We start from the raw sequence: 26,241 nt of genomic DNA, 5'->3' as shown, positions 1-26,241 counted from the left end.
AACAAAAAATTCCATTCAACTCTATCAAATGCTTTTTCTGCATCTAAGGATATCACCATCGGGTGATCTGAAGATTGTCAAAATCTATTAATCAAACTAATCATGCTCAAAATGTTATCTGAAGCATATCTATTCTTTATAAAACTTGTTTGATCAATATGAATCAACTTGGGTAAAAATTTAGCCAATCTATTCATTAATATTTTAGCTATTATTTTATAATCTATATTTAACAATGAAATTGACCTATATGAAGATACTTTCAAAGGATCTCTATCTTTTTTAGGAATTACTGTAATTAAAGCACGAGAACAAGACTCAGGTAATACATAATGTTCTCCAACTTGACATAATACATCCCCAAACACTGTAGATAAATCATCATATAAAATTCAACCAAAAATCCATCATCACCAGGTGATTTACCATTCGGCATTTCCAGCAGAGCCATTTTAATTTCCAAATCAGTAAATGGTTCTTCTAACTCCTGTATATCTGCATCTTCTAATATCGGTAAATTCAACTGTGATTAAAAAATGATCAATCGATCCAGTTTCTTGCTTTCCTTCAGATGTATATAACTTTTTATAAAATGAATAAAATTCATCATTAATCTCACGAGGTTGATAAGTAATAAGAGAATTCCGTCTAACAGCATTAATAGTCCTCAAAATCTGTTCTTTCTTTAATTGCCACACCAATACCTTATGTGCTTACTCTCCCCATTCATAATACCGTTGTTTAATCCTATTAATAACACATTCAAATTGATAAGATTGCAAAGTATTATATTCCAGTTTCAACCTAGATAATTCTGTTTTCTGATCTTCTGTAGCATCTTTCTGAAATTCCTTTTCTAACATCAATCTGTTTCTCTAATTCAAGACTCTGATTTAATCGATTCTTTTTTATTTTAGAAGTATAACTAATTATTTGTCCTCTCAAATAGGCTTTCATAGCATCCCATAATACAAACTTACTTTGAACAGAATTAGAATTTTCTTTAAAAAAATTAATTTGTTTTTTCAAAAAATCAATAAATTCTATATTTTTAACAACATTGTATTAAATCTCCAACGATAAGCAATTTGAGTTTTCTCAGAAGTTTCATATGTAAAATATAACAAAGAGTGATCTGAAATCACCCTACTTTTATATTCTGCTTGTTGTATTTTCCCTTGTAAATGTGCCGATACTAAAAAGAAGTCAATCCTTGAAAACGATTCATGTCTAAATGAATAAAAGGAAAAATCTTTCTCTGTCGGATTAAGACATCTCCAGATATCTACTAAATTAAGATCTTTCATCAATGCTTGGACCTAAATTGCCATCTTGGATATCTTAACTTTCTTCGGAGATTTATCTAATAAAGGTTCCAAAACACAATTAAAATCACCACCAACTAAAATATTATCATTAGCCTGACCCAAACATAAAAATGCATCTGAAATAAATATTTCATCATCTGCATTTGGGGCATAAATATTAAGTAAAGTCCAAAATTCACTAAAAATCTTACATTTCAATTTAAGAATACATCCTGCCTTTTCCTCCATTGCTTGTAATTCAAAAGATAAATTTTTATGTATCAAAATTGCTACACCTTTAGCTCTAGAATTAAATGAAGAAGAATATACACGCCCAACCTAGTCCCTCTTTAATTTTATGCTTTCCTTCACATTTAAATGTGTTTCTTGTAAAAAGGCAATATCAATTTTCATTTTCTTAATATACGCCAAGACTCGCTTACGCTTAATCAGACTGTTTAATCCTCGAACATTAAAAGTAGCAAACCTCAACTTTGACATACCTACTATTATTACTAAATACCAAGAATATCTTTTCATAAAAACTCAAATTAACGTATATAGGTCCTCCAATAGAAAAAAAATCACAAATTAAAAACTAACTAAAATGAAAATAAAAAAATAATTAAAAAAAAAAGAAAATTCCCCCCAAAAAAAACAAACTATCAAAAGGTAGTAATCCTCTAAACAAAAATTGGGTGTGGGTCACCCACCAGTGGCTGATGACTAGTAAAGAACTTAGTGCAAATCTCTCCCTCCTCAACCAAACAATCAATAACATCAAAATATCATAATAACAAAAAAAATAGAATAAGAATATTCTTCTTTTCATCCAAAAGATTCCAATCTCAGAGATCCCATTTCAGAAGGAGGTAGACACTTTCCATTCCCGTTTTCCCATTTCTACCATTTCTTCCATTTCTAGAACAACCATATTTTTCTTTAGGAGATAATGGTGGACTACGTCTTTGTCCTCTAACATCTGGCAAAGAATCAGCAAAAATCATTTTCAAAAAACCGAAATTGATAGTCTCCATAAAACACCTTCAACACTGCAGGGTAGCGAAAAGTAGACTTATAACCTTTACACCACAAAACTTCTTTAACTGGATTGAATCGATGTCGACGTTGAATAACCTCTTGACTCAAATCAGGATTTTAAAAAAACTCTGCTATTCTGAATCAATAACGGAGTTTGTCATTGTCTCGCATTTTGCACTGCAAGTCAAAGTATTGCTTCTCTGTCCAAATAACTCAAACATCGAATTATTACCGGTCTCGGTGGTTGACCAGCTGAGGGTATTCTTCTTAAAGCTCTATGGGCTCTTTCCAGTACCAATCCCCCAGAAAAAAATTATTGCCTTAATATTTGTGGGATCCAGTCTTTAAAGAAACTAAAAGGATCTTGTCCTTCTATCTTCTTCTTTGGCTTGGCTTCGCGGATGAAGATTTATGGAGGGGTAATGTCCACGTCAGCTGCAGGCTCGTTTGTGGCTGACACGTCCGATGCGGGACAGGCAGACACGGTTGCAGCGGTTGCAAGGGAAAATTGGTTGGTTGGGGTTGGGTGTTGGGTTTTTCCTCCTTTGTCTTTTTGTCCTTCTATACTTTCTGGCAAACCAACAATTTTCACATTTTTCCTTCTGCTTTGATTCTCCAAGTAGTCTATTTTTCTCTCTAGCTCCTTCTCACGTTCTCCTAGTTCTTTGACTGATTTTTCAACTTTCAACACTTTTTCTGCATTAGAAGTCACTTGTTGTTTACAGTTCAAAAAAGCAGTCTGAAATTTTTTAAATTCTTCATAAGATGCATCCACACGTACTTTAACCGTATTTAATTCTGAACATACCCGCATTCATTTGAACCATGTCATTCATTAGAGCTGTCAACATAGGTTGAATAACTGCATTTAATTGCATACATTGTGAATCCGTAAATCTCAGCTCTGCTGTCTCTGACATAGTGGCAGAACAAAGTAACTGCAGCTCCTACTGCAACTCAACAGAAGGCATTTTAAAAGTTTTATTGCAGATCTGGACTCCCAGCGACGGCACCCCGACTTCCTCAGGGGGTCACCGCTGGTCTCCCCCCACATCTTGTTTTTTCATCAAATCACGAAGATAAGCAATTTCTTCAGATTGAAGTGCTACCTGATGCATTTCCAACAATGGAGTCGTCTTCAAATCGAAAGGCTTTCCAAATTGAGGTCCACTTCTTGGGAACACGCACCTTCTTCCAGAGAATGGGTAATTCCAGCACCATCCTTCACTTGGTGAGTAATAGACATTTTTTTCCAGCTCCCACAGGCAGTCTTTGCGGTTTAGACAATGAAGAGATTGAGCCTGGGGCTGTATCAAGTCGTCTAGGCCCCAAATCTTCAGCACTTCGAAAATGTAACTTCTTCTGCACTTGAGGTTTAATCTTTTTACCATTAGTGGCCATAATAATTCCTTAATACTTTAAACTAAAATTTAAAAAATTTAAACTTGAAAACAAAGAGTTAAAAAACAGGTACTTAAAAGTCTGGCCAGAGAGGTCGAGATTACACTTCTAGACTCTACGCCATCTTGCCATGCCCCCTATTCTTTTCTTGCCACACCCCCATTAAAGTGAAGAAATTAAGATTTAATGCTGTGCAGATTTGTAGAGTGGAGAGAGATATAACGAGATCATAACAAAAATATTATGAGTTGTGTGAAAGGGCTCATAAGGCTTTAGCATGGCAATTAAAAATAGAACAGATTTCGAGAACAATAATTGCAACCAAGAAATTATCAGGACAGATAACTTATAAAATGCAGGAAATAAATGACAATTTTAAAAGCTTTTATGTTAAACTTTATCATTCAGAATCTATGATAGATAATAATAAAATAAGAGATTATTTGAGACAAGTTAAATTGCTGGTGTTGAAGGAGGATGAAAAGTTAAGACTGTCCGAGAATTTTTCAGAAATAGAAGTTTATGAGACCCTAATGTCTTTACAGAATAATAAGGTGCCAGGTGAAGATGGTCTTCCACCAGAATTTTATAAAGGGTTTAAGGAGTTATTAATACCTGTATTGATGGAAGTATTAAGTCAAATGAAAGAGGTTCATGATTTACCAGAATCTTTTAAAACAGCATTAATAATTGTAATTCTGAAAAAAGGCAAAGATTGTTTACAGCCTTCCTCATATAAACCTATACCATTATTGAATACAGAATATAAAATTGTATCAAAACTGCTAGCTAATAGATTAGTTTAATTTTTTGCCAAAATTAATAAATTTAGATCAAACTGGTTTTATTAAAAATAGGAAAGCAGCAGATAATATAGTCAAATTTTTAAGTTTGTTAAATATAGCACAAAATATATAGATTCCCATGGTAGTGGTAGCATTAGATGCAGAGAAAGCATTTGATTGATTGGAATGGGATTTTTTTATTTTAGACTCTTAATGCTTTTGGAATTCCAAATACTTTTATAAATTGGATAAAAGCATTGTATGATGAACCTATAGTGATTACAAATAAACAAATCTCACAACATTTTTTACTTGAAAGGTCTTTGAGACAAGGTTGTCCATTATCATCTTTTTTATTTGCATTAGTGATTTCCAAAAGTAATCACTATTGTAATGGTAGAAGTTATTAGAACTGATAATGAAATTAAAGGATTTGAATTAGGGAATAAGGAACATAAAATTATTTTATTTGCTGATTATGTTTTTTTTAATTTTTATTTTTCACACTATGAACCATACTGACCAAAATACACACAAACATTTCCCTCTTGAATATACAGTGTCATTTTCCCCCCTCCCTTCCTTCCCTCCTTCATCCCCCCTCCCCACCCACTCAACGTTCAACATATATGATACATTAAACCCATTAAATAATGTCATCACACAATGAAAATAAACAAGAAAATTGTGTCATCTACTTTTACATACTGGGTCAGTTCATTTCGTCTTCTTCTCCTTCTGTCATTATAGGTGGTGGAGGTCCGCGGTAGAACTTCTCTGTTGTGTTCCATGTACGGTTCCCAAATTTGTTTGAATACCGTGATGTTATTTCTTAAATTATATGTTATTTTTTTCCAGTGGAATACATTTATTCATTTCTATGTACCATTGCTGTATTCTCAGGCTATCTTCTAATTTCCAGGTTGACATAATACATTTTTTTGCTACAGCTAAGGCTATCATAATAAATCTTTTTTGTGCTCCATCCAAATCGAGTCCAAGTTCTATACTTCTTATATTACTTAGAAGAAAGATCTCTGGATTTTTTGGAATGTTGTTTTTTGTGATTTTATTTAATACCTGGTTTAGATCTTCCCAAAACTTTTCCACTTTCTCACATGCCCAAATTGTATGTACTGTTGTTCCCGTTTCCTTCTTACAGCGAAAACATCTGTCTGATACTGTTGGGTCCCATTTATTTAACTTTTGGGGCATGGTGTATAGCCTGTGTATCATGCGTAATCTCGTGTTTATTGTTTTTCTCATAGTTCCGGAGCATAGCTTTTCCCATGTTTCATTCTTTATTTTTATGTTTAGATCTTGTTCCCATTTTTATTTGGGTTTACAGCTTGTTTCCTCGTTCTCTTTCTCTTGCAGTTTGATGTACATGTTTGTTATAAATCTTTTTAATTATCATTGAGTCTGTAATCACATATTCAAAATTGCTTCCTTCTGGTAACCTCAGCCTGCTTCCCAATTTGTCCTTCAAGTAGGTTTTCAGTTCGTGGTATGCAAACATTGTACCATGAGTTATACCATATTTGTCCTTCATTTGTTCAAAAAATAATAAGTTATTTCCTGAAAATTCTATTCTTTTGATCCCTTTTCGCTCCCATTCTCTAAAGGAAAGGTTATCTATTGTGAAAGGGATTAGTTGATTTTGCGTCAATATTAATTTTGGTAGTTGATCATTTGTTTTATTCCTTTCTACATGAATCTTCTTCCAAATGTTGAGCAGATGGTGCAGTACTGGTGAATTCCTATGTTGCACCAGCTTTTCATCCCACTTATATAGTATATGTTTAGGTACCTTCTCCCCTATTTTATCTAGCTCTAATCTTGTCCAATCTGGTTTTTCCCTTGTTTGATAAAAATCTGATAGGTATCTTAATTGTGCAGCTCTATAATAATTCTTAAAGTTTGGTAGCTGTAAGCCCCCTTGTTTATACCATTCTGTTAATTTATCTAGCGCTATCCTCAATTTCCCCCCTTTCCATAAGAATTTCCTTATTATTTTCTTTAGCTCCTTAAAGAATTTCTCTGTTAGATGAATTGGTAATGATTGGAATAGGTATTGTATCCTTGGGAAGATATTCATTTTAATGCAATTTACCCTTCCTATCAGTGTTAGTGGTAAGTCTTTCCAATGTTCTAAGTCGTCTTGTAATTTCTTCATTAATGGCTGATAATTTAGTTTGTATAGATGGCCTAGATTATTATCTAGTTGTACACCTCAGTATCGGATTGCTTGTGTTTGCCATTTAAATGGTGATTCTTTCTTAAACTTTGTGAAATCCGCATTATTCATTGGCATTGCTTCACTTTTATTTGCGTTGATCTTGTACCCCGATACTTCTCCATATTCCTTCAATTTCTTATGTAATTCTTTTATTGATATTTATGGTTCTGTTAAGTATACTATGACATCATCTGCAAATAGACTGATTTTATATTCCTTCTCTTTTATTTTTATCCCTCTTATTTTATTTTCTGTTCTTATCTGTTCTGCCAGTGGTTCTATAGCTAATTCGAACAGTGAGGGAGAAGTGGACATCCCTGCCTAGTTGATCTGCTTAATTTAAATTGGCTTGATATATATCCATTTACTGTCACCTTCGCCAATGGTCCCTTATATAATGCTTTAATCCAATTAATGTATTTCTCTGGTAGGTTGAACCTCTGTAGTACTTTGAATAAATAATTCCATTCTACTCTGTCAAAGGCTCTCTCTGGGACTAAGGCAACGCCACTATTGGCGTCTTGTTTCCTTGAACTGCATGGATTAAGTTAATGAACTTACAGATATTGTCCGTTGTTCGTCTTTTCTTAATAAATCCAGTTTGATCTAGTTTTACTATTTTTGGTACACAGTCAGCCAACCTATTTGCTAATAGTTTAGCTATTATCTTATGAGAGATATTGGTCTATACGATGCTGGTGTTAGTGGATCTTTCCCTGTCTTTGGTATTACTGTAATTATTGCTGTTTTGCATGAATCTGGCATGTTTTGTGTTTCTTCAATCTGGTTCATTACTTCCAGGAGAGGAGGAATTAATAAGTCTTTAAATGTTTTATAGAATTCTATTGGGAGTCCATCCTCTCCTGGCGTTTTATTGTTCGGTAGTTTTTTTTAATATATCCGTATTTCCTTTATTTCAAATGATTTTATTAATTTATTTTGCTCCTCCTCTTGAAATTTCAGTAGTTCAATTTTAGCTAGAAACTCATCTATTTTGTCTTCTTTTCCTTCGTTCTCAGTTCGATATAGTTGCTCGTAGAATTCCTTGAAGCTTTCATTGATCTCCGTTGGGTTATATGTAATTTCTTTTTCCTTGATGCCAATACCGTTCTTTTAATTTGTTCTGTCTTAAGCTGCCAAGCTAGTATTTTGTGCGTTTTTTCTCCTAGCTCATAATACTTCTGTTTTGTTTTCATTGTGTTCTTCTCCACCTTGTATGTTTGTAATGTTTCATATTTTATTTTTTTGTCTGCCAATTCTCTTTTTGTTGTATCTTCCCTTTTTGCTAATTCATTTTCTGTACTTGCTATTTCCCTTTCCAGCTGTTCTATTTCCCGATTGTAGTCCTTCTTCATCTTAGTTACATAACTTATTATCTGCCCTCTGATAAACGCTTTCATTTCATCCCATAGTATAAATTTATCTTTCACTGATTCTGTATTTATTTCAAAGTACATTTTAATTTGGTGCTCAATGAATTCTCTAAAATCCTGTCTTTTAAGTAGCATGGAGTTTAATCTCCATCTATACGTTCTCGGTGGGATGTCCTCCAGCTCTATTGCCAATAACAGGGGTGAGTGATCCGATAACAATCTAGCTTTATATTCCATTTTCCTAACTCGGCCTTGGATGTGGGCTGACAACAGGAATAGGTCTATCCTTGAGTATGTTTTATGTCTACCTGAATAATATGAGTATTCCTTCTCCTTTGGGTGTTGTCTCCTCCATAAATATAAAAGTTGCATTTCCTGCATCGATTTAACCATAAATTTGGTTACTTTGTTCTTTGAGCTAGTCTTTTTTCCAGTTTTATCTATCTTTGAGTCCAAATTAAGATTAAAGTCCCCTCCTATCAGTATACTCCCCTGTGTATCTACAATCTTCAAAAAATATCTTGCATAAACTTTTGATTCTCTTCATTAGGTGCATATACATTGAGCAAATTCCAAAATTCTGATTATATCTGACACTTTATCATTACATACCTCCCTGCTGGATCTATTATTTCCTCCTCTATTTTGATTGGTACATTTTTATTGATTAATATAGCTACTCCTCTGGCTTTTGAATTATATGATGCTGCCGTTACGTGCCCTACCCAGTCTCTCCTTAATTTCTTGTGTTCCACTTCAGTTAGATGTGTTTCCTGCACGAATGCTATATCAATTTTTTTTCTTTCTTCAGTAAATTTAACAGCCTCTTCCTTTTGATTTGGTTATGTATTCTGTTAATATTTATAGTCATATAGTTCAACATGGCCATTTCATACTTTGTTTACCTCTCATTTCCGCTTCCTCATCACCACCTTTCCGCCTTATCCATTTCGATTTTCCTTTTTTGAACACACTGTAAGACAACTTTTAAAACATAATATATTTCCACTATTCCCACATCTAAAATTCCCTTAACCCCAAATGTCCCCCCTCCCTCTCTGAGTTACCCCTTGTCGGGCAACCACAACTCCCCTCTCCATTTGGATTGCGAACCCGCTCGCAAGCGTCAACTGATTTCACAGTGACTGTTATTCTCTCCCACCCAGCCCCCTCCAGAAGACTTTTATCTTCACATGTAACAAAGCTCACCCTCTTAATTCCCCCTTACTTCCTTTCTTCCCCTTCTTAGTTCTTACTTATACTTTATTTTTCTTGTTTATATGAAGATTGTCGTCATTCTTGTTATTTGCTGATGATATTTAACGAGACCAGAAATATCTTTAAATAAGTTGAATGAGAGATTAAAAGAATATGGGTTACTATCGGGTTATAAAGTCAATGTTGATAAAAGTGAAGTAATGCTCATGGTGGATATGGATTACTCTCAATGTAAAAGACTGACAAAATTTAAATGGAAAAATGAAACGAAATACAAGTAATTTGTTTAAGTTAAATTATGTACCATTGCTAAAAAAAATTGGAAGAGCATTTGAAAAGATGGAAAGATTAACCAATAACATTAATAGGATGCGTGAATTGTATTAAAATTATAATTTTTCCAAGAATGCAATATTTATTTCAATCATTGCCCATCCATGTACCAGAATTCTTTTTTTTTCAAAATTTGAATAAAATAAAAACGTGGATTTTTTGGGAAGATATCAAGAATTGGTTTAGAAAAATTAATGTGGAAATTTGATCAGGGTGGACTAAGACTACCAACTTTTACCACCGCCAGTGGGCTGATAACGCCTCAAACCGTGCATCTTGGCGCCTCACAGTTTGGCGGGCAGCAGCCTCCTTTGAAGAAGACCGCAGAGCCCACCTCACTGACAAAAGGCAAAGGAGGAAAAACCCAACACCCAACCCCAACCAACCAATTTTCCCTTGCAACCGCTGCAATCGTGTCTGCCTGTCCCGCATCGGACTGGTCAGCCACAAACGAGCCTGCAGCTGACGTGGACTTTTTACCCCCTCCATAAATCTTCGTCCGCGAAGCCAAGCCAAAGAAGAAATAATTTTTCCAAGAATGCAATATTTATTTCAATCATTGCCCATCCATGTACCAGAATTCTTTTTTTTTTCAAAATTTGAATAAAATAAAAACGTGGATTTTTTGGGAAGATATCAAGAATTGGTTTAGAAAAATTAATGTGGAAATTTGATCAGGGTGGACTAAGACTACCAACTTTTAAGAATTATTTGAAAGCAGCTCAATTAAGATTTTTGTCCTCCTGTTATCAACGGGATGAAAAACCAGCTTGGATTCAAATAGAAATGAATAAAATTGGTGAAACTATTCTGGAGATAATTTTGTATAAGTGTAATAGTGAGTTGTTTAAAGTAATTAAAGGTTTTTCAGTGTTAAAGCATATATTAAAAATATGGAATAGAATTCATATTGAGAGAGGAATTAAAAATTATCAATTACCAAAAATGTTGTTAAAACAAAATCAACATCTTCCTTTAACTTTGAATAACTCTTTATTTGACAATTGGTATAGTAAAGGTATACAGAGAATAAAAGATTATTTTTAGGATATTTTTATTAACTTTTGATCAATTAAAAGATTAATATGATATGCATATAATAATATGATTTTTGCATATTATCAATTATTTTTTGAAAAAGAGACTGAGAGTAGATTTGAGACTCCCTAAATAAAGTCAATTTGAAGATATAACAGATACATTTGCTGTTAAAAAATTTTATTATGAATATATTACAAGAGATGACAAAGAAAAAAGATTTATATAAATCAAAGATTGAAATATTCACATTCAGGAGGAGATTTGGTCAAAATTATGTTATGAAAGTGTTATGAATACAGTAAATGTTAGATATCAAATGGTTGCATATAATTTTCTTCATCAATTTAATTATACTCCATATAATTCTAATTATTCAAATAAATGTTTTCAATGTGTGAAAGAAATAGGGATATTTTTGCATTTTGGTGTGGTCCTATGAAAAAGTTTTGGAATGAACTGAGTTTATTATTAGGAAAAATTATGAAGATAGATACCAAAGGATCCAAGAATATTTTTACTTGGGGATATATATGAAAAGGATACAAAATTGAAATTGGACAAGTATCAAGAAAAATGTTTATGTATTGCAATAGCAACTGCAAAGAAATGTATAGCAATATCATGGAAAGACGATAGAGAAGTGTTAAGTAGATGGTATAATGAGATGTGAAATTGTATACCTTTGGAAAAAATTATATATAATTTAAAGAATAGAGTGAAAATTTTTTATAGTATTTGGAAACCATATATGGATTTTATGAAAAATTTTCCATCCACCTCTTCTACCTTATCCACTCCTCTTAATCAGTAATTTTAATAACAATTAATAATTGTTTATGCTAATATTATTGTATATTAAATGGTAGGTGTTTCTTTTCTTTTTGGTGGGAGGGTCGATGAGGAGAAAAATATAAAAGTTTTTTGTATCATTGGATATGGACATCTGATTAATGTTTTATTCATTTTTTTTTCTGTAATGAGACAAATAATTAAATAAAATTTTCAAAAATAATTCGATTGGAGGAAGGAATCAGAGGGTAGAGGAGGGTCGCATCTCTGATTTAAGGCCAATGACCATTGGTCAGTGAGTAGAGTGGTATATTGGTCAGTGAGGAAAGGAGAGATATACATCTGTAATTGGGTCTAGATCATTTGTGAAGGTGGGCCAAGGAGTGGCCAATGGAATTGGTGAGATTTTTCACTTTAGATGTCAAACTCAGGCAGAATTTACACGGTGTATGGGAGAGGACCCTGGAGAGTTATGGAAGGCAGCAACCTAGGGGAACAGAAACATAGATCCCTGAAAGTGGAAACTCAGATGATCAGGGTGGTGAAGAAGGTATCTGATATGTTCTGTTTACTTAGTACAAAAGTCAGGACATAATTTAACAGCTGTACAAGGTATTGGTGGAACTACACTTATGCATGTATGCAGTTCAGATCGTCCGGCAATAGGACAATGTCACTAAGTTGAAAAAGATACAGAAGAGATCTGCCAAGATGCTACTAGGAATTAAGAGCTTGATTTATAAGGAGAGGCTGTCTTTCTTCTTTGGAGCATGGGGGGAGGTATGTGAAATCATGAGGGGCTTGGATACAGTGATTGCTCATCTTTTTTTCTCAGAGTTGACAATACTAAAACTAGAGGGCTTGGATTCAAGGGGAGAGAATTAAGAGGGACCTGGGAGATACCTTTTTCATTGAGAGGCTGGTCCTATCTGGAATGAGATGCCAGAGAAAGTTGTATAAGTAGGTACAATTTTACGTTCAAAAGACACTTAGACAAAACAGCAGTTGTCCTGAATGCCACCTTGGTTTTCATGGATGAGTTGGACCAAAGAGTCTGCTTTGTGCTGTTAACCTCTATAGCCCTAGAGAACAATTAAGCGACACTGTCATTGGTGGGAGCTGGAGCCGTGTTTAGTTGAAGAGCATTTGTGACCATATGGAATTTTAATATCAATGCAGTAAATTGATAGGAGTTTTGTTACAGTAAAATCCCCAATCAAGCAACTGAAAACTGAAAATAACTGCCTTTTTTAAAAAAAAACGAGGAAATAAATAAATAAAAGATTCGAATAAATAAGACTGGGCCAGATGGACCCCATGGGGGAGCACTTAGTTGGATACGAGCAGGTTTTCCCCCTGAACTAGCAATGCCCCTCAATGCATGCTCATTCTTTTCACTGATGCCACTTGCGTGGAGGTGAGTTGAGTTGTCAGCGCAAGCAAGGTGTTTCAAGGGCTCGACCAGGATGCTTGCATGGAAGTGAGTTGGGTCATACCGAGGGCCTGACCAGGACACTTGTGTGGAGGTGAACCAGGTTGTGCCGAGGACACTAGGATGAAAAGCCGGCTGATGCCATTCGCTGCTGGGGTGACTCTCTCGAAGTGTCTCCCTATCCCTGATTTTTATAATGTTAGGTATATTAGTAAGGCTTTATCTGTAAACTTGGGGGAGGGGTTTAAGAGCGCAACCCTGTTACAGCACCAACAACCAGGATTTGAATTTAAATTTTGTAAGTTACAGGAATTACTTGATTAAAGTGAACTTTAATTAAAGACAACAATATTGATTTTTTTTTTTCACATGACTTTACATTTTGCAGTGTCTTTTGTCTTTTTAACAGTGTATTCTTAGTGCAGGTGAATTAGTCTGCATTGGAAGAGTGAATCTCAGTCGAGCAGAAAATTTGCATTTCCAGCATCCACAATCCCTGTGGGTGCCGGATAATGGGGATTTCACTGTATATCCTTACGTTGTTGTTCAAATCCAACATTTATTTAATTGTTTGAATTTTAATTCCCAGACAAGGTGGGATGGAATTCAGGATATCAAATCAATGGTCCAGGTTTATGAGTGCTATTCGGCAAAATTTGCACAATGCTATTGGACACATCTTGCTCATTTCTCTCATTCTGAAAGCCAGAGGGTGTCGTTCTCTTTGCCTGAAATATTTGGTAACAAATTGCAAGCAGTGTCCTAGAAACAGCAGCCAAATAGCTCTGAACAACCCCTTTAAACTTTCACCAGCTGTCAGGAATCAATCAAATTAGTTCAGCCCTTGCGAACATTCCCCATTGAGAAAAATAGACAGGTTCTCATTTGAACATCATCTTTGACCCTGCTTCCATCACCTTGTCAAACAGTCAACATCAGCTAACGTTAACCAAAGTAGTAATGCTGCTCCTGGGGATTTCTGATCCAGTATGAACAGACCTTCGGCCAAATCTCAGTTGGAATCTTCAGGATCTATTTGTATCAGTTCCACTGCAGAAAAGGAGAGGAAAGATCAGAATCAAACTGTGTTTATAACACATACATAACAATCAATTAGCAACCTGCATGGTTCCTAGAATGAGCTGAATGTCAGAAAACACATTATTGCTAGTTTTCCTGAGAAAGCGCATTGATATGGATGCAATCCCTGCTCTCCATCAAACAGCTCCCATGCGTTAGCTTCAGACCAATCCATCCAAGATCTGAGACCACACTTGCTCAGTGACTGTGGCAGGTTATATCCTCAAATCCCAGAGAGTCTGAGCCCATAAACTTCCCATTCTCAGGTGAGAGTGGAACCAGCTTTGCTCATTGATGAAGATGTGCCGGAGTCAGGAAGTTGTGACCTCAGACCACACTGCAGGCTGACACTTCAGTTCATCACACAATGCAACATCAGACGGATTGGATGAGGGCTTCACCCACACCAGTTTCTCCCACGTCCTGAACCAGCATCTTGCCACAAACCAGCACACCAGCTAAAGCAGTGAGCTGACACAGTGATACCCTGGCTTGATCCTCCGGTCCAATCCTCCTGTGCTACCCAAATGGAATTCTCATAACCACATTGCTTTCCCCTAGGTGTTCCAAGGCATGCTTTGATCAGTCCATTGGGTGCTGTAAGTTGCATCCAGTGTGCATGTGGGGAGTTGTTGAACAGGTGAGAAAGAGATCAGGTTACAAGGAATTAGATGGGAGTATGGGACAGAGGGGGTTGCATAAACTCAATAGCTTCATCCATTGTAAGGAAATAGAAACCCACTCATTTTTTATTTTGCTTGTTCTTTATGAAATCTTACTCATGAAATTGGCTTCTCAAAGCTAATTTACCAGGTTCACAACACTTGGGAGCATTCCACTGTCAGAAGCTAGTGTGGAAATGTATGCCCATTCCTTTTGGAGGAATGAAAAAATTTAGTGTAATGTCTGTAGAAAGTGTGGAATGGATTTACTTACAATGTCAAATGGAGGTGAAAATATATAGAATGCAAGTTTACCCACGGTGCTCTGTTCCTCGCTGTCAGACTCGGTGAGGATCGTGATACTTTCTGTGTAAGGAGAAGTGCTCTGGCTAGCATTGGACACTTCCTTGGCATTGGTGTTTGGCTCCTTGTTCAGGCACTGTTTTTTGGAAGTTTGTGCTTCCTCAGCTATGGAACATTTCCTTTTGTTGAAATCACACTTTGAAGTCTCGATCACATCCTGTGAAGCAAACAATTGTTTGAGGTGTCTGGTGTTACCAGCAGAACACAAACCTAGTTCATCTTAGGAAACACCAAAGGTCCTCGGGGCCAGGACCACAGACTCACCCTCTGCACTACCCCTCTTGTTCTATCTGAAAGATTCTGTCTTAAGTCAAATGCAATTGAAGTTTTAAGAAAGCAATTGATTCACAAGGGTTAAACGAGAAAATCTGCAGATGGTGTGGTCAAATGCAATGAGCTACAGAAACTCAGCAGGTTACGCACAATGTGAAGAAAGTAAAGGGTAACCAATGTTTCTGGCCTGGGCCCTTCAGAAGAGGAGAGGAGAGAGGGAGAGAAAGCTAACAGGTAAGAGGTCTATCTAAACTAACTGCACTGAAAGTTCGACAGAACAATAACTAACTCACAGCTCACTGAACTCTACAACCCTTCGCATCTAGTCTGTGCCAAACTACTGTTCTGCCTGGCCCAATTAACCTGCACCCAGACCATAGCAATCCCATGGCATAGAGTTGGTACAGAGACAGGAGAACTGCATGGGTCTTGGTGAGAAAGAGTAACAGAGATAACAAGGGATTAACAGTGGGGAAAGTGGAGTAATGGCAGGGAACAGTGATAAACAGAGCCAAGTGCAAGATTGATTTTTAGCTACTCAAAATCTACACTAGTGTTGGCCAATCACAGTTGTTTCCGACAGAGGTGGAAACCACGACTATCATCTGTCAATCCATTCCTGACTCGGTTTGTCAGAGCATTCTGAACTCCGTGTTAAAACTGTTTCAAGTCCTGGTACAGAATTGCGTATATTCACCTTATTATCACATGCAGCAATACTGGAACTAGTCGACTGTCCATCAGAAGTGGACTCAGATTTCACTGAAAAAAATAATTTTGTTGAATAAATTATTTATGTAACCAGCACTTTTATTTCATTCAATCAAAACAGTACTCAGGGTTGGTCACTTGACCAAAAAGTACAAAGCCAACAGGAAAAAAAGGATAACAGGTCCCAATATCTCCACATCCTGATGTCAAGACACAATTATTCTCCTCACCCATCCATGCAATGTTGTTTTTATTTAACGAGGAGCAGCTCCCAGCACAAACTCTAGGAATTTCGTGGGAGTAGCACCAAGCTTAAAGCCTGGGAATTTACTGGGGGATCGGCACTGAGTGCAAGTTTTGGGAAATCACAAGGAGTCACAGTACATGCCAGCAGACCTCCCAGGTCAACCTGCTGGGAGTGCACGGGCAAGAGCCAGCCCACCAGCCATTGCTGACCAAGCCTCCCTCACATATTTAGACAAACACACGGTAACAGACCATTTCAGCCCGTGATGCCCTATTGACACCCAATTCGTTTCAAATGGTAGGAGGAAACTGGAGCCCCCAGGGAGAACATACAAGCTCCTGAAAGACAGCGAGGGATTCAAACCCCAGTCCCAATTGCTGGCAATGTAAAGGCTCTGCACTAACCGCTATGCCAACCATGCAACTCCGACTAACTCAGGTGTCTCAACAAGTGTCCTCGGCCCACAGTGACTTCAGGGCAACTGTCCGTTTCAACCAGGAAACATGGGTTCCCAACCATTACAATTGAACAGGGAAGTCTACAGATCCTGGGGTCATAGTGCAATACACAAAAGTATAATTATTACTCACATTTGGTGATCTTCAATCTACCCAGCAACTTTTCTGGAAATACACAGCTCTGCTGGAAATCGATAACTGTGTACTCCATGTGCATGTGTGTTGGCTTTTCATCACCAAGCTTGTCAAGACCTGATTTGATCAATGCCTGCAGCTTCAGGATTTCCTGATCCGTGGCATAGCGCAGCAGCTGGGACACTACATCACTGCTCACATTCATCCTCTTTATCACATTTGCTGTCTTGGTCAAACTCTCCTGGATTTTCTGGGTTTTGGAGTGGTGAAGGTCCTCCAGCTCTCTGAGCAGCCTGCTCTCCTCTTCCTTCACCATGTGCAGGGCAGCAGTGACTCGGGCTTTGATCAGATCCTCCACCTTGAATTTCTCCCTGTTCGCCGTGTCCTCGAGTTGTTCCAGCTTATTCTGCAAACCCAGAAAGTTTTCCTGGTTCGTGTGTATTGCAGCCAGTGTATTCTGCAGCTCACTCTTCTGGAAGGCAATATGCTTTTGTATGGTAATGCAGTTGTGCTCCTTGTGTTCCAGAATCGTACACAGTACACAGAGCCACTTCGAGCAAACACTGCAGTATAGACTGTACACAAAGTCCAGTTAGAAATACTGTCAAATAAAGGCATAAAGCTCCCATCTAAGCCTGCCTTTCCAGCCCTCCAAAGGGCTTGGTTCCACAAATAAAACCCCAGTCTTACATTTTACATAAAGGATGGCAAAACCAACCTGAACCTAATTGTCCCCTCAACAGGATGACTTGCTCGGCAATCTCAGAGACCAGGTACAAGTAGATGGGAGCTGGGGTCACAGATCTTATTTCACAGAGAGAGCAGCGGGAATGGTAGCCAGGACAGGAGTATGCTCCTTTTTCAAAGTATGGATGATCAAGGAAGCTACCAGTGATCTTACTGACAGTATTAGGGAACTGGAGTTGGATGAATTTCAATCATTCAGGAGCCTGAAGGGGGTGATAGACAGGAGGTACAGGGAGGCAGTCACACTGAGGAGGCAGGACATACAGGGAAAGGGAACAAGCAGTCAGTGTAGGGTACGCCCACTCTGTGGCCGTTCCCCTCAATAACACATCCACCATAGAAATCTACAGCACAGAACAGGCCTTTCTGTCAACCTAATAACCTACTCCAACAACTGCCTAGAATTTTCTTACTGCAAAATCCTCAATTTTTCTCTGTTCCACATACTTATGCAATAGTCCCTTAAAAAGATCTTATTGTATCTGCCTCCATCACTGGTGCTGACAGTGCATTTCCATGTACTCACCACTTTCTGTGTGATCCCCATTGTATTTACTCCAAGCACAAAGCTAGGCCATAAGACAAAGGAGCAGAAATAGGCTGTACAGCTCATTGAGTCGGCCCTGCCATTTAATCATGAGTTGATCTATTTACTCACTCAGTCCCACTGCCCAGCTTTCTCCTCAAATCTTTGATGCCCTGCCTAATGAAGAATTTATCAATCTCTGCCCTAAATGCACCCAATGTCTTGCCTATGACAACAAATTCCACAAATTTACCACCATGTAGTTAAGAAATTCCTCCACATTTCTGTTCTAAGTGGACGCTCTTCAATCCTGAAGTTGTGCCCTCTTGTCCTAGACTCTCCCACTGGGAAACAACCTTAACAACCTTTCTAAATCTACTCTGTTCATGCCTTTCAACATTTGAAATATTTCAATGAGATCCTCCCCCCTCTCCCCCACATCCCAACACCAATTATCCTAAATTTCAACAAGTACAGGCCACGAGCTGTCAAATGCTCCTCATATAATCCTTTCATTCCAGGAATCATCTTTGTGAACATCCTCTGATCCCTCTCCATTGTCAGCACATCCTTTCTTAAATGAGGAGCCCAAAATTGTTCACAATACTCAAAGTGAGGACTCACCAGTGCCTTATAACACCCCAACATTACATCACTGTTCTTATATTCTATTCTTCAAGCTATCTTGCACAAGGACCCCCACATCCCTTTGCATCTGGTATTTTCAATTTTCTCCCCATTTAAAAAGTCATCTGTCCATTTATTTTTTATTTTTTTCTACCAAATTGCATGACCATACACTTTCTGCCATTGTAATCCATCAAAGTCCTTCTGCAGCCTCCATTTCCTCAACCCTACCTGCTTGTCCATCTCCCTTCGTATCATCTGCAAACTTGGCCACAAAGCCATTCGTTCCATAATACAATACACAACATAAAAAGAAGAGGCCTCAACACTGACCCCTGTGTAACTGGCAGCCATCCAGAATATGATCCCTGTATTCCAACTCTGCTTCATGCCAATCAGCCAATGCTCTGCCCACACTAGTATGTTTCCTTTTATACCATGGGCTTGTTAAGTAGTCTCATGTAAAGCACCTTGTCAAAGGCCTTTTGAAAATCCAAATACAACATCCACTGCATCTTCCTTAGCCAGCCTTCATGTCACTTCTTCAAAGAATTCCAATAGAATGCTCCCTTGTGTTAGTCATTTCAGCTCTAGGAAAAAACTTCTGGTCATCCATACGATCAATACCTCTCATCATCCTGGGCATCTCTAGGAGGTCACCCTTCATTGCTTCAAGTTCATTCAACTTATCTTCTTTATAGCATCTACATCCTTCCTGTAATGAGGTGACCAGATCTGAACACAATATTCCAAGTGGGTCTAATTAAGGTCTTATATCACTGCAGTATTATTTCATGGCTCTTGAACTTGATCCCACAATTAATGAAGGCAAATACACCATACGCCTTCTTGTGCAGCAGCTTTGAGTGTCCTCTCAGTTCATCCACATTGGTCAGAGTCCTCACATTAACTTCATATTCAGCCTTTAAATTTGACCTACCAAAATAAATTACACTTTTCTCAGTTAAATTCCATCTGCCAATTCTCCCAGTTCTGCGTCCTCTCAATGTGCCATGGCAACCCTCCAGACTATGCACACCAATACCAAACTTTGAATCACCTGTAAACTTAACTCACCCATCTTTCCACTTTCCTTGTCCAGGTCATTTGTAAAAATCACAAAGAAAGAGGGCCCCAAAACAGATCTCTGCGCAACACCACTGGTCACTGACCTCCATGCAGAACATGAACAAACTACAACCACCCTCTTTCTTTTGTGGATGAGCCAATTCTGTATCCACAAAGCAAGGTCTTCATGGATTCCATGTCTCTTTACTTTCTGAATGAGTCTTCCATGGGGAGCCTTATTAAATACCTTACTGAAATCTATACGTACATTATCACTCTACCTTCATCAAGGTGCTTTGTTACATCCTCAAAAAATTCAATCAGGTTCATGAGGCATGACCTTCCCTTGACAAAGCCGTACTGATTATCCCCATTGAAATATTTCAATGAGATCCTCTCTAAATAACCCTGTTATTTATGCCTCTCTAAATGCTTGTAAATCCTGTCTCTCAGGATCTTCTCCAGCTGCTTCTCCACCACTGACTTGAGACTCATTGGTCCATAATTTCCTGGGTTTTCTCTCTACTCTCTTTCTTGAGCAAAGAAACAACTTATGTAACCCTCCAATCCTGTGGTACTTCTCCTGTCCCCAGTGCCAATGCACAGATCATCTCCAGTGGCTCAGCAATCTCCTCCTTCATTTCCCACAGTCGCCTTCGATAAATCTTGCCTGGTCCTGGGATGTGGAATTATGACATTGGGGTCATTAGTGAAACTTGGTTGCAGGTGGGCCAAGACTGGCAGCTCAATGTTCCAGGCTTCTATTTTAGGTACGATAGAGGGGTAGGGGATGAAAGGGGGAGGAGTGGCATTGCTTATCATGGAAAATTTCACAGTTGTGCTCACACAGGACAGATCAGAGGGTTCATCAATTGAGGCTATTTAGGTGGAAATGAAGAATGGGAAAGGGGTCACCACATTAATGGAGGTGTATCAAAGAACAGTGAGAAATGGAGGAGAAAATGGACAGAGAGATAACAGGTAACTAGGTGATTTTAACTTATCACATATTGACTGGGATTCCCATACTGTTAAAGGGCTGGATGGGTTAGTGTTTGTCAAATGTATTCAGGAAAGTTTTCTAAATCAATATACATTATAGATATATAGAGGTATAAACTTGATAAATTGCAATACTGAATCTCCTATTAGGGAAAGAAAAGGACAGGGGACAGACTGTAAGTGTTTGTGGGGAACACTTGGGGTCTAGTGATCATAATGCCATTAGTTTCAAGAATCAGGTTTATTGTCATGAACATGTGTCACAAAATGTGATGTTTTGTGGCAGCAGTACTGTGCAAAACAAAGGTGCTAAATTACAATTCCATGAATACAAATAAAAATAACTCATGCAAAAAAGAGAAAAAGTAAGGAAGCGTCCATAGGTTCATTGTCCGTTCACAGGGGAAGAAACGGTTTTTGGAACATTGAGTGAGTGTGTCATCAGACTCCTGCATTCCTTCCTAATGGTAGCAGTGAGAAAAAGGACATGGCCTGGGTGGTGAGGGTCCTTGAGGACAGAGGCATCACCTCTTTAAGATGTTCTTAATAGAGTGAAGCCTCAAGCCCATGATGGCGCTGGCCAGTTTTACAAGATATTGATAGATAAGGATTAAGATCAGGAATAATTGGAGAAAGGCAAATTTTGGGGAAATGAGAAAGGATCTAAAGAGCATGGATAAGGACAGGGTTATGTTCCTATCAGGATTAAAGGCAAAGTTAACAGGCACAGGTAACCTTGATTTTCAAGGCATATTGACGATCTGATAAAGAAAAATGTGTACAGCAGGAATAGGCAACAAGGAACAAACAAGGTTGTTGAGGAGTATAAAAAATGCAAGGAAATAAGCAGAGCTAAAAGTCATGAGGTTGCTTTGGCAGACAAGTTGAAGGAAAATCCTAAGGGCTTTGACAGACATGTTAAGAGCAAAAACATAGCAAGGTACACAATTGGTCCCTTCAAAGACCAGAGTGGAGAGCAATGCTCTAGAAACTGACACAGATTTTTAAAAATTGGGGAAAGCAGTAAGGTCATGGACCCTACACAGATTAAAGAGGAGGAGGTGCTTAAGGCAAATAAGAGCGGATAAATACCCAGGGCCTGTCGAGGAATTCCCTTGGACCTTTGAGGGATGCTAGTGTAGAAATTGCAGGGGTCCGGACAGATATATTTAAAACGTCCTTGGCCACGGGTGAGGTGCCAGACAATATTCTTCTGCTCTGAACCTACAGGCTGGTGAGCTTGATGTCAGTGGTGGGTAAGCTATTGTAAGGTATTCTAAGAGATCAAATAGGCAAATATTTGGAGAGCCAACATGGCTTTGTGTGTGATAGGTAATGTTTAACCATTCTTACAGAGTTTTTCAATTATGTTACTAGAAAAGTTGAGGCCATGGTTGTTTTCTACATAGAATTTAGTAAGGCCTTTGACAAGATCACACATGGGAAGTTGATCAAGAAGATTCAAATATGAGGTGTTGCACTTTGGAAGGACAAACCAACATGGTACATACATGGTAAACACTAGGGCAATGAGGAGCACAATAGAACAGAGGTATCTGGAACACAGATTTGTAATTCCCTAAAAGTGGAGTCACAGGTAGATAGGGTTATAAAGAGGGCCTTTGTTATATTGTCCTTCATAAATCAATGTATTGAGTATAGAAATTAAGATGCTATCATGAAGTTACATAACAATGCGAGGCCAAATTTTGAGTTTTGTGTACAGTTTTAGTCACCTAACAGGAAAGATACCACTACAATTGAAAGAGTGCAGAGAAGATTTACAAGGACTTGAGGAAATGAGTTGCAGGGAAAGGTTAAACAGGTTAAAATTTTATTTCCTGGATTTGATAGAGGTTTACAAAATCATGAAAAGTATAGACAGACCAAATGCAAGTGGACTTTTTCCACTGAAATTGGGTAAGACAAGAACAAGAGGACATGGGTTAAGAGTGAAATAAGAAATGTTTAAAGGGAATATTTGGGGGAACTTCATCACACAGAGAGAACGATCTGTCAACTGAAGTGGTGAATACGGGATCCATTTTGACATTTAAGAAAAATTTGGATAGGTACATGGATGGGAGGGGTATGGAGGGATATGGTTACGGACAGATCATTGAGACAAGGCAGAATAATAATCTACAGACCAAATTGGCCTTTTTCAAAGCAGTAGTGATCTATGGGTCTACAAGGTGGGGTTTTCCAGCTTGAGGAGTATCAGTGTACATCATAACAAATTGATGGATTCAATTATAATAAAATAAATCCAAGCTATATTTCATCTGGCTGTTGGTGGAATTGTAATTCTGGACAGGGAATGATGGGTCCGGCACTCTGGATATTAGTAGCCTAACCGCTGTCCTATTGTACCCATTATTTGCATTTACTTCTCATCTGGGAGTCATGGATTGTCACCGGTTTTATCTGAATGTGCAACCCCAGCTAACAGTATGCACACACTATATACTACACATTGCATTTCATACACTACGTTCCACATGCTGCGCACCATACCGACATTCCACGTGCTGCTTTCCACATGCTGCATACCACATCCTATGTACAACGCGCTGCATAGCACACAGGCTGCATTCCACACACTGCATACCACATGCGCTGCATACCACACCTGTGTTCCATATGCTGCATACCACATACTATATACCACGTCCTATATACCATGTGCTGTGTACCACATGCTGCATACCATGCACTACGTACCACACGCAGCTAACCATGAACTACGTACCACTCAAGCAGTGTACCACATGCTGCGTAGCATACATTCTGCTTTTTACACCCTGCATCCATATGCTACATTCCACAAAGGCTGCGCACATGCTGCGTTCCACACACAGCATACCACCCATTGCGTAGCACACACTGCATTCCTCATGCTGTGTTCCATGTTGTGTACCACACATTGCGTTCCAAACTGTGTACCACACTCGCTGCATTCCTCACACTGTGTTCCACGTGCTGCGTACCACATGCTTCATTCCACAAACTATGCACCATACAGTCCCAGCTGACTGGATACACATATTGCATACTGTGTACCTTGTATATATCCAGTTGACAGGATGTATAGATATATATAGACTGTGTACTTAACACCATGAACCACACACATTACCAGGTGAAAGGATTCACAAACTGTGTACTACACACTGTATATCTCACACAGCCCCTCAATATAGGATATACCCCATGCACTGTGTGTTACGCATAGCACCTCAACATAGGATACATTTATTGTGAACCACACGCAGTCCACCATGGGTATCACAGAATCACATAGAGTGGAAATTGGCCCAAACTTTCCTGCCGACCAAAATTTCCCACCCACACCTGCGTTTAGTCCATATCCCTCTAAACTCATCCTATTCACGTATTACTTCAATATTTTTTAAAACATTGCAGTAGTACCTGCCTCTACCACCTCCTCCAGCAGCCCATTGCACGTACCTATATCGTGCCTCAGCATGGGATATTCAATGTACCACACACTGCACTGGTGGCCCAGAGTTGCAGCGTATAGCAAACCTCCAAGCAGTAACCAGCACCCCTTCCTTTCCACATTAGGTTGACCATTCCCCATGTCTACCACCCACTTTTAAAGCCATCATGTCCTTCTGGAGGTCACTCCAATGGACCTTCACCCCATCTGTGAACCACAACCATTTTCCATTCTCCACCTGAATGCTGGGGCCCTTTCAACTCTCCTTTGATTTTCTAATCTACACACAGATTGATGTGGAGAGAAAAACAAAAGCATAAACAAGAAAGTAAAAAGCAAGCCAGTCCACGGGATAACCATTACTTAATTTTTTGATCATCATGTATGCTGCAGAAGAGGTCTTTCGATCTTCTCACAATCTTCAAGAATTCATCTGAATTCAACTTCCTCAAAGTGCTCAAGGCGTGCTCTTTCTTCTTGTGATCTGGCATGAGCATCTGATGCACGTGGAAGCACTTGTTACACAGCATCTTGTCACACTCCAGACACAGGAACTCTGCAGAAGTGGTTCCCTCACACAAGGCACAGAACAGTTCCATATTTGCAAAGATGTGCTGCCTCTTTCTCAAGCTGTTTTGCAAATTTGACAAAAATATATTGTCCTGCAGGGAAGAGAAACCTTCCATGGTCACCATTTCGCAGATGGGACACGTGATCTCATTTTCTTTGAACTCACGCTCCAAGCAACTTGCACAGAAGGTATGAAGACACTGGAGGAGCTTCGGACTGGTCAATGGACTGTTGCAGAGTCCGCAATGAAAATATTCCATTAGACTTGTTCCCGGCTCAGTGGCCATGACCTGCAACAAAGAAATGGCCATCAGAATAAATTTATTTTCATTGAACAATGAACTACCCACCCTGCCAATCTGAAATGAAAGCTGAAAATGCTGGAGAGACTCAGCAAATCAGGGAGTAACTATAGAGAGAGAAAAATAGCCATCATTTCAATCGTAACAAAGACAAAGGAGAGGAATTCCTGCCTGAGAGGGAGGGGTGCAAAACATCAAAGATGATGCATGGTTAGTGCCACACTGTAAAAGTGCCAGAGACCTGCTGTCTCTAAGGAGTTTGTATATTCTCCCCGTGTCTGCGTGGTTTCCTCCAGGCAATCCAGTTTCCTCCCACCCTTCAAGACGTACAGAGGTTGTTGGTTAATCAGATGTAATTGGGCGGCACAGGCTCATGCTTTATGTCTAAATTTAAAATTTAAGTGGCATCCCTGAAATGATGAATCCAACATGAATCAAAAATGCAAATTTGCTGCAGATCTTGGAAATCTAAAGTAAACAATGTCTGTTCCTTTTAAACATTCTGATATTTCCAAATTTTGACAGAAGAATATTTGACCTGAAGCATCATCTCTGGTTCTCTTTCCACAAAAGCTGCCTGGCCTGAATATCGCCAGCATTTTCTGTTTTGGCTATGTACAAGCTTGCCTGAACAACCTGGTTTGCTGTCATTGGTTGGTGAAGCACAGAACGTCTGGTAATGGTGTGGACAGAAGGGTTGTCTCTAGGCTCCCAGAGTGTCCACAGAGCAATGCATGAAGAATTGTCCACACTGCTGTCCACCTTGCAGCCAGTAGTAACAAGGGATTGTAGCCCTTAATTTGTCACTGGGACAAGGCTGAGATCAAATAAGTGATAACAGGATCCAATACAGAATATTTTAATAAGGAGGGTCAACATGGCTTCAGGAAAGGGAAGACATATTTGACAAACTAAGCGGTTTTTTTGAGTATTTCAAAGAAAAGTTAAAGGGGAACCAGTAGACGTAGTATATTTGGATTAATGTACAAGTTAATCCACATAGTAAGAGCATTTGTGATTAATATATGAAGATGGAATGAGAATTGAT

The 26,241-nt window shown here is 38.3% G+C and overlaps 2 protein-coding genes across 11 annotated transcripts in view; one reads left to right on the top strand and one right to left on the bottom strand.

Moving 5' to 3' along the window:
• patz1 (POZ/BTB and AT hook containing zinc finger 1) overlaps positions 1–26,241 on the top strand; it is a 749,193-nt gene that overhangs the window by 525,902 nt on the left and 197,050 nt on the right. The window lies entirely within an intron of this gene.
• LOC138761245 (protein PML-like) overlaps positions 10,911–26,241 on the bottom strand; it is a 29,569-nt gene continuing 14,238 nt past the window's right edge. Inside the window, exons 3-7 of one of the 2 annotated variants that reach the window (XM_069933055.1) lie at positions 24,685–25,181; positions 16,886–17,463; positions 16,035–16,099; positions 15,017–15,221; positions 10,911–14,009 (exon numbers count right to left, since the gene is read on the bottom strand). In XM_069933055.1, coding sequence (XP_069789156.1) covers positions 13,972–14,009; positions 15,017–15,221; positions 16,035–16,099; positions 16,886–17,463; positions 24,685–25,181 — 1,383 coding nt within the window. In that variant the 3' untranslated portion in view covers positions 10,911–13,971. The remainder of the gene's footprint in view (positions 14,010–15,016; positions 15,222–16,034; positions 16,100–16,885; positions 17,464–24,684; positions 25,182–26,241) is intronic. The other variant, XM_069933056.1, reaches the window with a different exon arrangement.

Source organism: Narcine bancroftii, chromosome 4 (genome assembly GCF_036971445.1).
Source record: "Narcine bancroftii isolate sNarBan1 chromosome 4, sNarBan1.hap1, whole genome shotgun sequence".
Lineage (NCBI taxonomy): Eukaryota > Metazoa > Chordata > Chondrichthyes > Torpediniformes > Narcinidae > Narcine > Narcine bancroftii.
This window is presented reverse-complemented; position numbering and strand designations above follow the sequence as displayed.